The sequence below is a fragment of the Sus scrofa genome, chromosome 13 (genome assembly GCF_054392235.1).
Source record: "Sus scrofa isolate SSC_HxYL_T2T_F1_AM1 chromosome 13, Sscrofa_HxYL_maternal_Yorkshire_Landrace_v2.0, whole genome shotgun sequence".
Lineage (NCBI taxonomy): Eukaryota > Metazoa > Chordata > Mammalia > Artiodactyla > Suidae > Sus > Sus scrofa.
The window spans coordinates 39,120,747-39,134,999 of record NC_139395.1 but is presented as its reverse complement, the minus strand read 5'-3'; the positions used below and the strand labels follow the sequence as shown (position 1 = coordinate 39,134,999).

At 42.6% G+C, this 14,253-nt stretch overlaps 1 protein-coding gene across 3 annotated transcripts in view; it reads right to left on the bottom strand.

Annotated features, from left to right (window-relative positions):
- The window catches only part of MYRIP (myosin VIIA and Rab interacting protein), a 210,016-nt gene that overhangs the window by 162,639 nt on the left and 33,124 nt on the right, over window positions 1-14,253 (bottom strand). For all 3 annotated transcript variants that reach the window (XR_014822290.1, XM_084986612.1, NM_001161754.1), the window contains 1 exon segment: window positions 11,880-12,023. Coding sequence is in view for 2 of the 3 variants with exons in the window: in XM_084986612.1 (XP_084842738.1) it covers window positions 11,880-11,989 (110 nt within the window). In the remaining variant the exon portion in view is untranslated.

Here is a 14,253-nt window from a genome sequence, read left to right as displayed (position 1 = left end):
GGAAGACATCAAAGGTCTAAATAATTAACCATTGGCTGTAAAACAAACACCAGCATTTCTATTCTGCCTGTAGAAAATCATCTAATAGCCAAAGGGGGGAATGTATCTTGCCTAAGGAAAAGATAAACCATGAAACCATTTGAATTTACTAAATAGATATGAAAATTTAAAGGGAACCCTATTTAATTCACGGACCCAATATACCAGCCCGGAGTTAAGGCACAAACAGACCTCACCCTGAGTTCTTGTGAGCCCTTACCGCATTCCAGGGGTACTGTCCATGGGGCTTCCTATGCGTTAATTCACTTAACCTCCTCACATTCCCGTCAGGTACCCTCATCATCCTCAGTGTACAGTAGGAAAAGTGGAGGCACAAAAAGATGAAGGAACATGCCCAAGGTCACACGTCAGGTGACAGTTCTCTAGTTATAAAACAAGCCAGCATCAATGGACCTGTAGTTATATTTTCAGCAAGACAAGCAGTGCCACTGAGCATCTGGCATTCAATACCACTCCTGTACCTCCACTCTGAGATTCATATAAAATGAATAAATACTGTATGAAGGAAAAAAGGAAGATTAAAAATACAGTCAACAATGAAATGACTCTGTCTCCTTCTCCCTCCTGCTCTCTCATTTGGGAGAATGTGGCAGAGGCCAAGGACACACCATTCCAGCACTAACTCCAGAGGGGGCTGGAACCACAGGCCCTGCCAACCTGCTAGGCAGGGCACAGCACCTGGAAACCCAGGATCCGGCTAGACATGCAGGAGCCAGGAATTGTGGCTCTAGCCTGAGGCCTAGAGATAAGATTCAGCCAGAGAAGGAGGCTTGGGTCCTTATAAACAGCTGATGCAGAATGGGAGCCAGTAAATCAGGCCAGGAGGGCACAGTGAACTGCAGAGGGCTGGGCTCATTGGGGGACCTGAGGTGCAACACTTCTGGGGATTTAAGGAATTAATCAGATTCCCAGCAAAGGAATCTCGAGGCTGGAGTAGAAATTCACAACTGAAAAAAGGAATTCATTAGCAGTTATGGTGAGCTTCAGAGAGGATGTTCATGAATGTCCTTCATGATGGAATCAGCTTGGAAACTGGACCAGGAGATGGACCTGAGCTGAGTCAGGAGGCGAAGGCAGCTGCTGGCAAGGGCCTGCTCTCAGGAACTGAAGGTCATAGGGACGAGGAAGCTGTCATTCCAACAACACAGCACAGGGTGCAGGTGAAACTCTGACCTTCACACTGTCAATCTGTGCTCCCCAACTTTGCATTTCAGACCATTTCTGGCTCAATCATTGTGGATGTGCCTGAATTACCGCAGTTGAAGAAAGCTGCTTTCATGATAGCTGCAGAAACTTTCCTCCTTATTCTCTTTCAAGACCGAGTTCTACACACACCAGATGCCACAGAAGTGCTTTCTGGAGCCAGAGGTCTGAAGAAGGACGGTCCGGCCAAGAATTAGCACCACAAAAGCTTTATCAGAGCCCAGCAGAGTTGGCGGTGGAAAAGTAAATAAAATCAGGAGCCACAAAAGCAATCTAGGAGAAGATTGTTAATAAAGAATATGGGATTATGAGGAGAAGGTATCCAGTCTACAAACTAGTACCTTTGAAGGGTTACACATTCGAAAGTAAATAAGAGCATCAGTATGATTCTTTTTCTATATTATAAGCACATTTGCAGCATCAAACTCTTGGCCATTTTCAAAAGCAGACCTCCACAGGCAAACATGTGATAACTTATAGTTTTATGGTACCAGAGACATACAAATTATGAATATGAAGCCATCCTAAGGCCACTTCATTATTTCAAAAGTCTTAGCATATGCTTGGTCAACCGTTAACATCAAAGAAACATCAAAGGGTTTATTCCATCTTGAGATGTGCAAACCCTCCATGGTGAATGTGGCTCCACTATAGTTTGCATTCCTTTTAAACTGTACAGGAACGCCAATACCAAGCCGCTACTCTGAGATCAGCTTTATGTGACAGATATGACATTTCTTTTTCTTTCTTTTTTTTTTTTTTTTTTTTTTGTTGTTGTTGCTATTTCTTGGGCCGCACCTGCGGCATATGGAGATTCCCAGGCTAGGGGTCTAATCGGAGCTGTAGCCACTGGCCTACGCCAGAGCCACAGCAATGCGGGATCCGAGCCGAGTCTGCAACCTACACCACAGCTCACGGCAACGCCGGATCGTTAACCCACTGAGCAAGGGCAGGGACCGAACCTGCAACCTCATGGTTTCTAGTCGGATTCGTTAACCACTGCGCCACGACGGGAACTCCAGATATGACATTTCTTGATAGCAAAGGTCAATACACAATTAGGTAAGACTTTCACTGGATCTTTCAGATACCTATAAATCTCACAAAGAAGAAGATCAGCCTCAAACAAAATTGGGGAAGAAAGCTTACTTTCTATCCATTCCAAACTTCTTAACCTAGCATTCCAAACCAGTGCTGGCCAATAAAAAAATAACGAGAGCCATATACATAAAGTCTTCTAGTAGCCACATTTTTAAAAAAGTTTTTGAGGAGTTCCCATCGTGGCGCAGTGGAAATGAATCTGACTAGGAACCATGAGGTTGCGGGTTCGATCCCTGGTCTTGCTCAGTGGGTTAAGGATCTGGCGTTGCCGTGAGCTGTGGTGTAGGTTGCAGATGCGGCTTGGATCCCCTGTTGCTGTGGCTCTGGTGTAGGCCGGAGGCTACAGCTCCAATTCAACCCCTAGCCTGGGAACCTCCATATGCTGTGGGAGCAGCCCTAGAAATGGCAAAAAGACAAAAAAATAAAAAATAAATAAAAAGTTTTTGATAAGTGAAATTAATTTTAATTACACATTTTAGTTGTAATTTAGATACATTTCAATGCATTTTCAACAGAAAATTATTGAGCTATTTTACACTCTTTTTCATACTAGATTTTTGAAAGCCAGAGTGTATTTTACATTTAGACTACATTTATTTGAAGTGCTTAATGCCACATATGATTAATGACTACTGTACTGTCCCAGCTACCCTTCTCTATATTCTAACTTAAACCCTAAAAATAGTGCCCCACTCCTGAACATATCCCAGTTTCAGCAGATAACCAGATTTTCTAAGATGGCCTTAATTTTACCCATTCTGTCCCGTGGTGCCCGAGTGCCCTTGTTTTCAGTACCAAGGCAGTATGCTGCTCTAGCCCTGGAGTGATGCTGCCTAGGTTTGCTCCTACCTTTCACGATGTACAATCTGGGCCAGTTTTTAACTTCTTTTTAGAGCCTCTCTTTCCCCATTTTGGAAATGGATAAGAACAGTGCTTTTCTCAGAGTTGCTGGGAATGAAAGGAGGTGATATTCTTGGAACACTATATTCAACATGCTTAGCAATGGTAGAAAAAGAACTGCTACCAAATAAGTCACCTCCTCCGCTGCCCCACCACAGCTCCTGATTGGGGCTGAGAAAACATGCCCTCTTCTCTCCATATCACTTTGCCCAGGATGCTCCCTGCTGCCCAGACCTTTGTTTCAATCCTCTTAAAGAATTCTGCCTACCTTCAAGGACCAAATCAAATGCACCTCTCCTCTAAGAAGTCTTTCATTTTTCCTACCTCCCACCTCCAAGTTGGAAGTATTCCGTGGGCCTGCCTTCATGTTTTTATTTCTCTCTCTCTGTAGCATCCTAACTATTCATATCAGACTTTAGCTCACCTTCTGGATTGTCCTCAAGGGTTAAGGCACTTATTAACTTTGTGACCCTCCTCCCTCTCTCCCCTACCCTGTCATCCCCACACATTTCCCCCAGGAGGCTCCTGACATTCAGTAGATGATTCTGAAGCAAATGAATGGATATCCAACAGCTTTAATTTAATACATCTGACCTTTTCATTATTAAAAATACCAGTAATAAGTAAAAAGGAGAGTTTTTAAAAATCTCTGAGGTCCCCTCTAGTTTTGAGATTGATACTCTGTATGTTACCCATGTCCCACTTCTGAGGTCCCCATACCTGCCCTACACAAGTCTCCAGGCCTTCCCCCATCACAAAGTGACTTTCAAACAAAGCCATGTCTGACCTTCCACTCCACCATAGATCGCAACTGCTCTGGGCTTTGTTATTTCAGAGGTCTGACCAGCTAGCCAACCTGATCCAGCAATGCAGAGAAGGAAATTCTTTTTTTTTTTTTTTTTTTTTTGGTTTTTTTAGGGCTGCACTTGAGGCATATGGAGGTTCCCAGGCTAGGAGTCAAATTGGAGCTGTAGCTGCCAGTCTATGCCACAGCCACAGCAACATGGGATCAGAGTTGCATCTGCAGCCTACACCACAGCTCATGGCAATGCTGGATCTTTAACCCACTGAGCGAGGCCAGGGATTGAACCAGCATCCTCATGGATGCTAGTCAGATTCATTTCCGCTGAGACATGAAGGAAACTCCAGAGGAAGGAATTCTTGCCTGGGGCATTCCCTCTTAGTAGATGCATCACCTGGATGGGTTAATGCTACAGTGTTAGCGTGGAATCTCAGGAGCTATAATGGGCCAGCCAGTGAGGAGGCGTATGGCAGATGCACTCTGTGAACACATAGTTATTTCATAAATCATGGAGTATATCTGTTCCAACTGAGTAAAATACGAGGCAATCTGACTTCCAGCTTCAAAGAAGGCTATGACCAGGAGTGTTCGTTAATTCATTCCATCCATTTAAGTGTCCAAACCAGGGACCTTGAGAACAAAGGGATTTTACTATTTGAAAAAAGAAACTTCTTGAAAAATTACGTTCATGTAAGAAAATTTTAATTTGTTTAAAATGAATTTTGAATGAAGAGCACTAACTCATTTTATTAAAAGCACTGTGTTCTTTCTACCTTATAAAATCATGATTCAACCTCAAAGGCATTTCTGTTATAACAGACTAGAAACACAAAGCATTTCTAGTTGGGGAGAGGCTCTGCTTCCTGGACCTTCCACACCCTGTGGAAGCTCTTAGTTTCTCACGGGAGATGGACAGTTGGCCCCCACACCCTGCTGCTGAGGTGGCAGAGGTAGCGCAGGCCATGTCAGCATGTGAGTAACAGAAACAGGTCTCTGAATGCATTGATCCGCTTCTTAATGCAGGCCAAGGAGGAGGAATTTACACACAACAGCTGCTGAGCCTCCCCCAGAAAGCCCAGGCAGGAAGGTGCCTTGCCACTCACACCCTCCATCCTCCCCTCCCTTCCTTCCCCTGGCCTGGCCCAGCCTGGGCCCCGCAGTCCTTGGCAGGCATAAGCACATTCTCAGTTCAGCAAATCCTGACAATTAATGGCCAGGCCCAGTTACGGGAAACCATTTCATCAAATCTAACCTCTGCTCCCCCATAGACCAAGTCCATTAGAGCACCAGCAAATCTTTGGAAGTTATCCAGATGCTAACTAGCTTCTGGCAAGTGCATTTTAAATGAGAAATTTTAAAGGCTGGGCTATCTCATAAACATCTCAATCTGAATACCAGAGTACTGTGCAATTAACACCCATTTTTAAAATCACTTTGTCAACGTGCCTGACAATATAAAATCACAGGGTGATTGATATGATTCTGGTGTAAGCTTGGAGATTGTTCCACAGGTGTCTTTTGCTACACAAGGGGCCAGATGGAAGAAGACCAGGAGTCCCGGCATCAGGAACCTCAGGTCCAGGACAGACTCCACCACTAACTGCCTATGGACCCCCAGCCTACTTTTGCAGCTGCAAAGTTAAGGGTGGGGTGAAATGAATAGTTTGTCCCTTTCAGCTCCCAGAAACTATATCAGTCAAAGTAACACCAGGCTATGCTTCTGTAACAAATAAACCCCAGAGGCCTCGGTGATTTAACCCAACAAAAGTTTCTTTCTGACACAAAGTCCTCCGCTGATCATCAGAAACTCCCCTCCAACTAGTGTTTCAAGGGTCAGGCTCCCTCCATCTGATGATCAGTGGTCGAAGGATCCATATACACGTTGATCTGATCCCAGAGCATGCTCTAGGTACACGCTGCACACAAGGAGGTCTCTTCCTGTCTGCACCTCCCCTATGCTCCCCCGTGGGCCTGTAAGTTAGAGTGACCAGTGGGTTCCAGATGACAGTCTAGGCAAACAATTAGTAAACTCGCCTGCTTCCCAAGATTGCTTTAAAATAACAGCAAAGCCATAAAAGTGTAATGAATTCATAAAAGTAAAAAGAAAAGGAGACCAATTAGCCACCTACAGATTTCCATGAAGATCTGAAAAAGGGAGCAGCAAACACTATTTTCTCTTTTCTTTTTAAATTTTTTAAATTATAGTTGATTTACAATGTTCTGTCCATTTCTGTTATACAGCAAAGTGGCCCAGTTATACATACATTCTTTTTCTCATATCTTCCATCATTTTCTATAAAAGTGATTGGATACAGTTCTCTGAACTATTCAGCAGGATCTCATTGCCTATCCACTCCAGATGCAAGTTTGCATCTGCTAACTCCAAACTCCCAGTCCATCCTACTCCCTCCCGCTTGGCAACCACAAGTCTGTTCTCTAAGTCCATGAGTTTGTTTCTTTCCTATAGATAGGTTCATTTGTGCCATATATTAGATTCAACAAATAAGTGATATCATAGGGTATTTGTCTTTCTCTTTCCGACTTACTTCACTTACTATGAGAATCTAGAGTTCCATCCATGTTGCTGCAAATGGCATTATTTTATTCTTTTTATGGCCAAGTACTATTCCATTGTGTATATATACCACATTTTCTTGATCCATTCATCTGGACATTTAGGTTGTTTCCACCTCTTGTATATTGTGAATAGTGCTGCAGTGAACATAGGGATGCACGTATCTTCTTCAGTGAAAGTTTTGTCTGGATATATGCCCAGAAGTGGGATTGCTGGATCATATGGTAGTTCTATATTTAGTTTTCTGAGGTACCTCCATACTGTTTTCCATAGTGGTTGTACCAATGTATATTCCCACCAATAGTGCAGGAGGGTTCCCTTTTCTCCACCCTCTCCAGCATTTTGTTATTTCTAGACTTACTAATGAAAGCCATTCCGACTGGTGTGAGGTGGTGCCTCATTGTATGCAAACACTCTTTTTAGTCATAAGAACTTAAGGGCTGTGTATTAATTTTCACCATGAGTGTCAACCTCTGAACAAAATAGGACAGTCTCAGGTTTATGTTTGCAGAATAGCCCCTGAATGGCCTCAACCTTGAATATAAAAGTAAAGGTACTGCAGGGACAGACATGAGATGAAGAAAGTGGAAGGGGTGATGGAAGGAAGGTAGGGGCACCATATGCATACCTGCACTGCCCAAACCCAGAAAGGTTGGTCAAAGGGGATGGAATGAGACCCAGAGGTTTCCGTACATTAACTTGTTTGAAAGATGACCAATAGAAAACCACACCAAAAGTAATAATATAACCATCAAGAAACAAAAGGCAAAGGTAGTCTAAGTATGTGACCAAAATCCCTACCATTCAGAGCAGAAAAATGAAAGCCTGCCTAAAACTGACCCATCGAGAAAGAGCAACATAAGCATATAATTTAGTTTTATGGCGGTAATGCTAGGAAGACTTCAGAACCAAGGACAAAACCGATTAAATGTAGAACGGAGGATGAGCGCTTTTCATGATAAGGTCTTCTTTACTATTTCTGTTTTTTTATTGTTTGTGTGAAATCATCTGATAAAAAGTAAAAACAAAATAAAATAAATTGGAGTTCCTGTCGTGGTTCAGTGGTTAACAAACCCGACTAGTATCTATGAGGATGCGGGTTTGATCCCTGGCCTTGCTCAGTGGGTTAAGGATCTGACATTGCTGTGAGCTGTGGTGTAGGTCACAGATGCAGCTCAGATCCTGCGTGGCTGTGGCTCTGGCCTAGGCCAGCGGCTACAGTTCCAATTCGACCCCTATCCTGGGAACCTCTATATGCCGTAGGTGCCACCCTAAAAAGCCAAAAAAAAAAAAAAAAAAAGAATAAAACTAATCAAGCATGTTGTATATTTTCTACCCATTCGCCTGATTTTTCTAGATTAGACCCCAAGCCCTTGGAGGTAGGAGCAGGGGTCAAAACATGTCTTTTGTTCTCCAGTTTGCGCCATCCACAGCTTTAACACTACAGTGTGTCCTGGAAAATGCAATCAATACTTACTCTATTGAACTTGTACATAAGTACCCCCTCCACTGTCTGGTACTACATGTCCACTATTCTCAGGCCCGCCCAGTCTTCTGTCTTCCCCTCAAATAGTCCTACTACACCTATAGCCTTTAATGGGATTAATGTTCAAAACCTCACATCCCCAGTGCTGGGAAAGCAGGTCATCTTAGTGATACAGGGTCCACGGAGTCACCTTATATAGGAAGACCTATGACTATGCATATACATAGGAGCTGATACACCCAATTGTGGTATGACTGTGCCCATTATGGGAGTTGGGGGCAGGACTCCCCTACTTGCCCAGAAGCACAGTTTTGAAAGGCTTAATCCACTCTATATAATTCAGAGAATGTGGGAAACAGAATCCTGTGTGATTCTGAGAAAGCTGTATAACCTCTCTGGGTTTGGGTGCCTTCATGTAAATGGGGATCTCCCTTATGGGGACTCCTGTGAGGAATCAATAATTGTAACTGTGCAGAGTGCCCAGGGCAGTGCCAGCTCACAGTGATTGCTTTATACCTTCTAGTTATCTTTCCGTGAATTTATTTCAGTGACCTAATTGTGCTGAATTCTTTGGCCCTGCTCTCTCTCTTTCCCCATCATATGTTCTGAGGACATTTAATTCACACATTCACCACCTATTTATTTACTACACATTACGTCAACACCAAAGAACCTATCATTAGAAACACCATGTAATCTCTACACCCAAACACTATGTAACCTCTACACCAAACCTAATCAGAGAAACTAGGTAAATAAAGAACAGTGGGCCAGGAAAAAGAAATACAATTCATTTTGAAACCTTAAACCAAAAATCTTCTATTCTGAGTCTTACGTTCATTGAAGCAAATATTAAAGAATTCAAAAATGCTTTTTACAACACAGCTTCCGAGACTCTTTCACCCACAATCCAAGCAATGCAGAGAGGCAGGAAATGTTTGACAACTGCAGTGGTTTTGAGTCTGGATTTATTGCTGCCTGGTTTGGGCTCTAGCTAAGGCTTGGATTTTGTTCCACTACTGCACTCCCCCGGTCCCCAGCTCCCTCCCTCCCAGCCCCTCTAGAAACAAAGAAGGCACTTCCCTGAATCAGAACTTGATATTTGCCATGAGTTCCTCCTGGCTCGATGTTACCCCAGAAAGCAGCCTAGCTCCCTCCCTCACTTCCTTCAAGTCTGGAGAGAGAGAGAGCTTCCTTTTTGAGTGCCCCTTGCCTATCCCAGGCTGGTTTCTTCCCCCTTTCCCTGCTCCCTCCTTCTTTGTGGCTCTCACCTCTACCTAATACATATAAATACATTTGTATTTATTTACTCCCCTTCTCCTTCCCCTCCCTCTAGGACAGCACTAGCCAGTAGAAATATAATGTGAGACATGTCTAAGTTTTCTAGTAGCCATATTTTAAAAACAAACAGGGAAAATTCATTTAAACATTTCTTCTTTAATCTTGTATATCCAAAGCATTGGTATTTCAAAATGTAATCAGTCTAAAAATTATGCATGAGATGTCTTTTTTTATTTTAATGCTTTTTATTTTTTCCATTATAGTTGGTTCACAGTGTTCTGATAATTTTCTACTGTACAGCAAAGTGACCCAGTCACACACACACACACACACACACACACACACACACACACACACTCCTTTTCTTACATTATCCTCCATCATGTTCTATCACAAGTGACTAGATATAGTTCCCTGTGCTATACAGCAGGATCTCATTGCTTATCCACTCCAAATGCAATAGTTTGCATCTATTAACCCCAGACTTCCAGTCCATCCCATTCCCTCCCCCTCCCTCTGTTCTCCAAGTCCTGCATGAGATATCTTACGTTTTTGGTACAAATTTTTGATGTCTGGTGTGTATACTTCTACTGCATCTCCATTCAGATTCACCCTGTCACAAATACTCAGAAGCCAACTGTGTTGGTGGTTAGGGCACGGGTAGAGCAGCTCTGGAATATAAGCTCCATAGGGTGATGACTTATTTTGCTCACTCTTATGGACCCAACAGCTAGAACAGTGCTTGGCACATGGTTTTTAAATCAACTCGTTATTTATTTAACACATTTTTTGAGGAGTTCCCATTGTGGCTAGGCAGTAATGAGCCCAACTAGTATCCATGAAGACACGGGTTTGATTCCTGGCCTTGCTCAGTGGGTTAAAGGATACAGAATTACTGTGAGCTGTGTTGTAGGTTGCAAATGCAGCTCGGGTCCCACATTTCTGTGGCTGTGGAGTAGGCCAGCAGCTATAGCTCCAATAGAACCCCTACCTGGGAACTTCCATATGCTGCAGGTGTGGCCCTTAAAAGCAAAAAAAACCAACCCAAACAAACAAACATATTTCTTATCTTCCATCTAATAGAGCATGTGTTGAATATATACAGTATGGGGGAAGAACATGGTAGAAATAAAGGTAATTACACTACGGTGTTTACAATCTAGGGAAGGGAATATTCTAAAACAACAGAAAGTCTCAGAAACCCCAAAGGAAAAGGAAAACAAGTTATATCAATGTTAAAGCAGAGCAGGAAAGGGCATGATTAGAGCCGAAATGGGGCACCAGCTGGAGGAGTGGAGGCAGGAGGCTTGTAAAGAAGATTACCTACAGTGACAAGGATGAAGAGTCACAAGGCTGGACCAGGATAGGGTTGAGAGAGATGTTGAGGAAGCAGTGGTCCCCCTGCCCTGCCTGGGGACCACTCCAGGGAGGAATGATAAAGACAGAGGTTTTGAGCTCAGTGGCTAAGGATGGGAGACGGTGCCATGACAAACCTGTGGAATCCTGGGGAGGGGTGATGGGTTTGTGGAGGAGGAGAGCTAATGACGACTTGCCATCGGGCTCTAACACACGAGGCCCAACACATAACCACACTGCCATCACTGTGACTTCTTCCCAACTTAGGCAGCAAAAGTACTTCCAAGAACATTCCACGAGGAAATAGCAACTGCAGAGGAGTCACAAGACGCCCCTCTCTTGGTCTCTGTTTTCTCCTCTATAAAGTGAGGAGGGCGAGGCTGAGCCAGGTGACCCTTCCCAGTCTGATGGTCACTTAGCACCATGGTAGCTGAGATTGATTGATTTCTTTCTTCCTTCCTTCCTTCCTTCCATCCTTCCTCCCTCCCTTCCTTTCTTTCTTTCTTTCTTTGGTCGTTTTACGGCTGCACTTGCAGCATACAGAGGTTCCCAGGCTAGGTGCCCACTGCCGGCCTACGCCAGAGCCACAGCATCACCAGATCTGAGCTGCATCTGCGACCTACACCACAGCTCATGGCAATGCTGGATTCTTAACCCACTGAGGGAGGCCAGGAATCAAATCCGCAACTTCATGGTTCCCAGTTGGATTCGTTTCTGCTGAACCACGGCAGGAACTCTGGTAGCTGAGATTTTTAAAAGAAGAATATACAGCTAAGAGTCTAATTCTCCTGCTCATATAACACCTTGGTTATTCTTCAAAGTATCCATGGGCAGAAAAATTAAAGCCAGCAAGCTCAAAACAGCCACTAATTTACAATGTGAGCAGCCCAAACAGATCCTTGACTGCTAGTGTGAACAGTCACATTCCTGAGCTGGCACTGTGATGGGCAGTGTTAAAGCTGACCAGCCTGACTACAAAGGGAAAAACAGTCTTATGTGTGTTTACTGGACGTAAAGACTTTGAAAGCAAGGCTAACAGCAAGGAACACTCAGGAAGCCTGTTTCACTTGTCCACATACAGTCACTGTACCCATGTAGAAACAGAAGCATCTTACCTGAGTCGCTCTTCCTCTTTTTTTCGGAGATTGAAGTCTCGCTGGACCACCTGGAGAACATGCTCTGTTTCATCATCGGTCAGACCAGACAGGTCCAGCTTCCTCCCCATGACTTAACACCAAACCGAGATGATGAAACGAGACCTGAGACATCAAAGGAAAAACCACAGATTGAGGTCAAGATAAAAGTTCACCATGGGTAAAATAAACCAATGTTGTTATTAGAATTTAATGCAGTGTTTATGTAAGGTAGGATCTTGCTCTGTTCTTATATTCAGCAAATATTTACAGACAACCTCAGCAAAGCTACAGAGGAAAAGAGACCAGTTACCTAACTGATCATCAACAGTGTCATTTATCCCAGCTCTCAAATTAGAAAAAAAATAGATGTTATTCTTTTCAACCAAATGCAGCATATATGGTGTGGATTTCCACAAAGCACAAGAGACAATTCCAAAACTTCTAAAGTTCCATGGTTTGAAGTTTGAAGTTTGAAATACTACATGTAATTGCAAGATAAAGTAAATGATACTTTGAAGAATATCCTATATACGCTATATCCCTTGAAGTTTTCATCATATGATGATGAAATATAAACTAGAAATCAATACTTTCTTTTGCAATAAAAAATACATATATAGTAAAATAATCTTAGCTATTTTCTCAATATGAGAAAAGATAATACTTCAAAGACATACTTCCCAGCAGTGCATACCTAAAAATTATAGGAAATTATATTTTTAAAAATTATTTTTAAAGAATGGCTGAAATCAAATAAATAATTCAAGAAAATTGCCTAGACCTGAAGGGCATCACAAACATAAATGCAAACATCCTCCACAAAGCATTAGAGGAACCAATGCGGCAAGATTCAAAAGCATTATTACACACCATGACCAAATGAGTGTTAGCCAAGCAATTCAAGGTTAGTTAAGCATTCAAAAATCAATCAGAGTAATTCACCACATTAACAGAATAAGAGGGGACAATCACATGACCATCTCAATAAATGCAGAAAAAGCATTTGACAAAATTCAATGCCCATTCCCAACAGAAACCCTCTGAAAACTGAAACGGGAGGGAAACTTCCTTGGTCATATAAAAGGCATTTTAAAAAGAGCAGCAAAAAACCTGCAATTAACCTCATACTCAATGATGAAAGACTATTTCTTCCAAAGATCAGGAAAAGGGCAAGAATGGCCACTCTTACAACCTCTACTCAGTACTGAATGTCTTCATTATAAAGTAAAATTAATTAAGGTAGGGTGTTACTGGCATACAGGTAGGTGTATTAGTACAGGTAGTTAGGCTAGGGCTGCTATAACAGAGCACCACAGACTAGGTGGCTTAAATGACAGAAATGTATTTTCTCACAGTCTTGAAGGCTAGAAGTCTGAGATCAAGACTGGCAGTCGATTTCTCCTGATGCATCTCTCTTTGGCTTATACATGGCCATTTTCCTTTCATGGTCTTCTTTCTGTGCACGTTTATGTCTCAATTTTTTGATCTTATAAGGACACCAGTAGTATTAGGGTCCAACCCTAATACCCTCATTCCCTCATTTTAACTTAACTACCTCTTTAAATATCCTATCTCCAAATACAGTCATAATCTGAGGTACTGGGGTTAGGACTCCAACATATGAATCATATGAATTTGGCAGGGGCCACAACTCAACCCATTACACTTAATCCTTTGTCCTTCCCAGATTATCATGTTCTTCTCGCATGCAAAATCCACTAGCCACAACAGTCTTAACCTATTATAGCATCAGCTTCAGGTCCAAACTCTCATCTCATTATCCTCTAAATCAGGTATTGATGATTAATCTTTAGGCAAAATTCCCTTCCAGTTGTGAACTTGTGAAACCGGATGAGTTATCTGCTAGCAAAATAGAACAGTGGGGCAGGTATTGGATAGACATTCCATTCTAGCTGGGAGAAAATGGAAAGGAGAAAGGAGTCTTCAGTCTCAAGCAAGTTTGAAAGGAGGGCAAATTCCACTAGATTTTTTTTTTTTTTTTTGGTTTTTTTGTCCTTTTAGGGCCGCACCCCTAGCATATGGAGGTTCCCAGGCTAGGGGTCTAATAGGAACTATAGCCTACACCAGAGCCACAGCAATGCCCGATCTGAGCCGTGTCTGCAACCTATACCACAGCTCATGACAATGCCAGACCCTTAACCCCCTGAGCAAGGCCAAGGATCAAACCCACAATCTCATGGTTCCTAGTCGGATGTGTCTCCGCCGTACCATGACGGGAACTCCAGATTTTTTTTTTTTTTTTTTTTTTTTTAGTTATACATGACATACAATACTATAATAGTTTTAGGTGTACAACATAGTGATTCACTATTTTTATACACTATGAAATAAT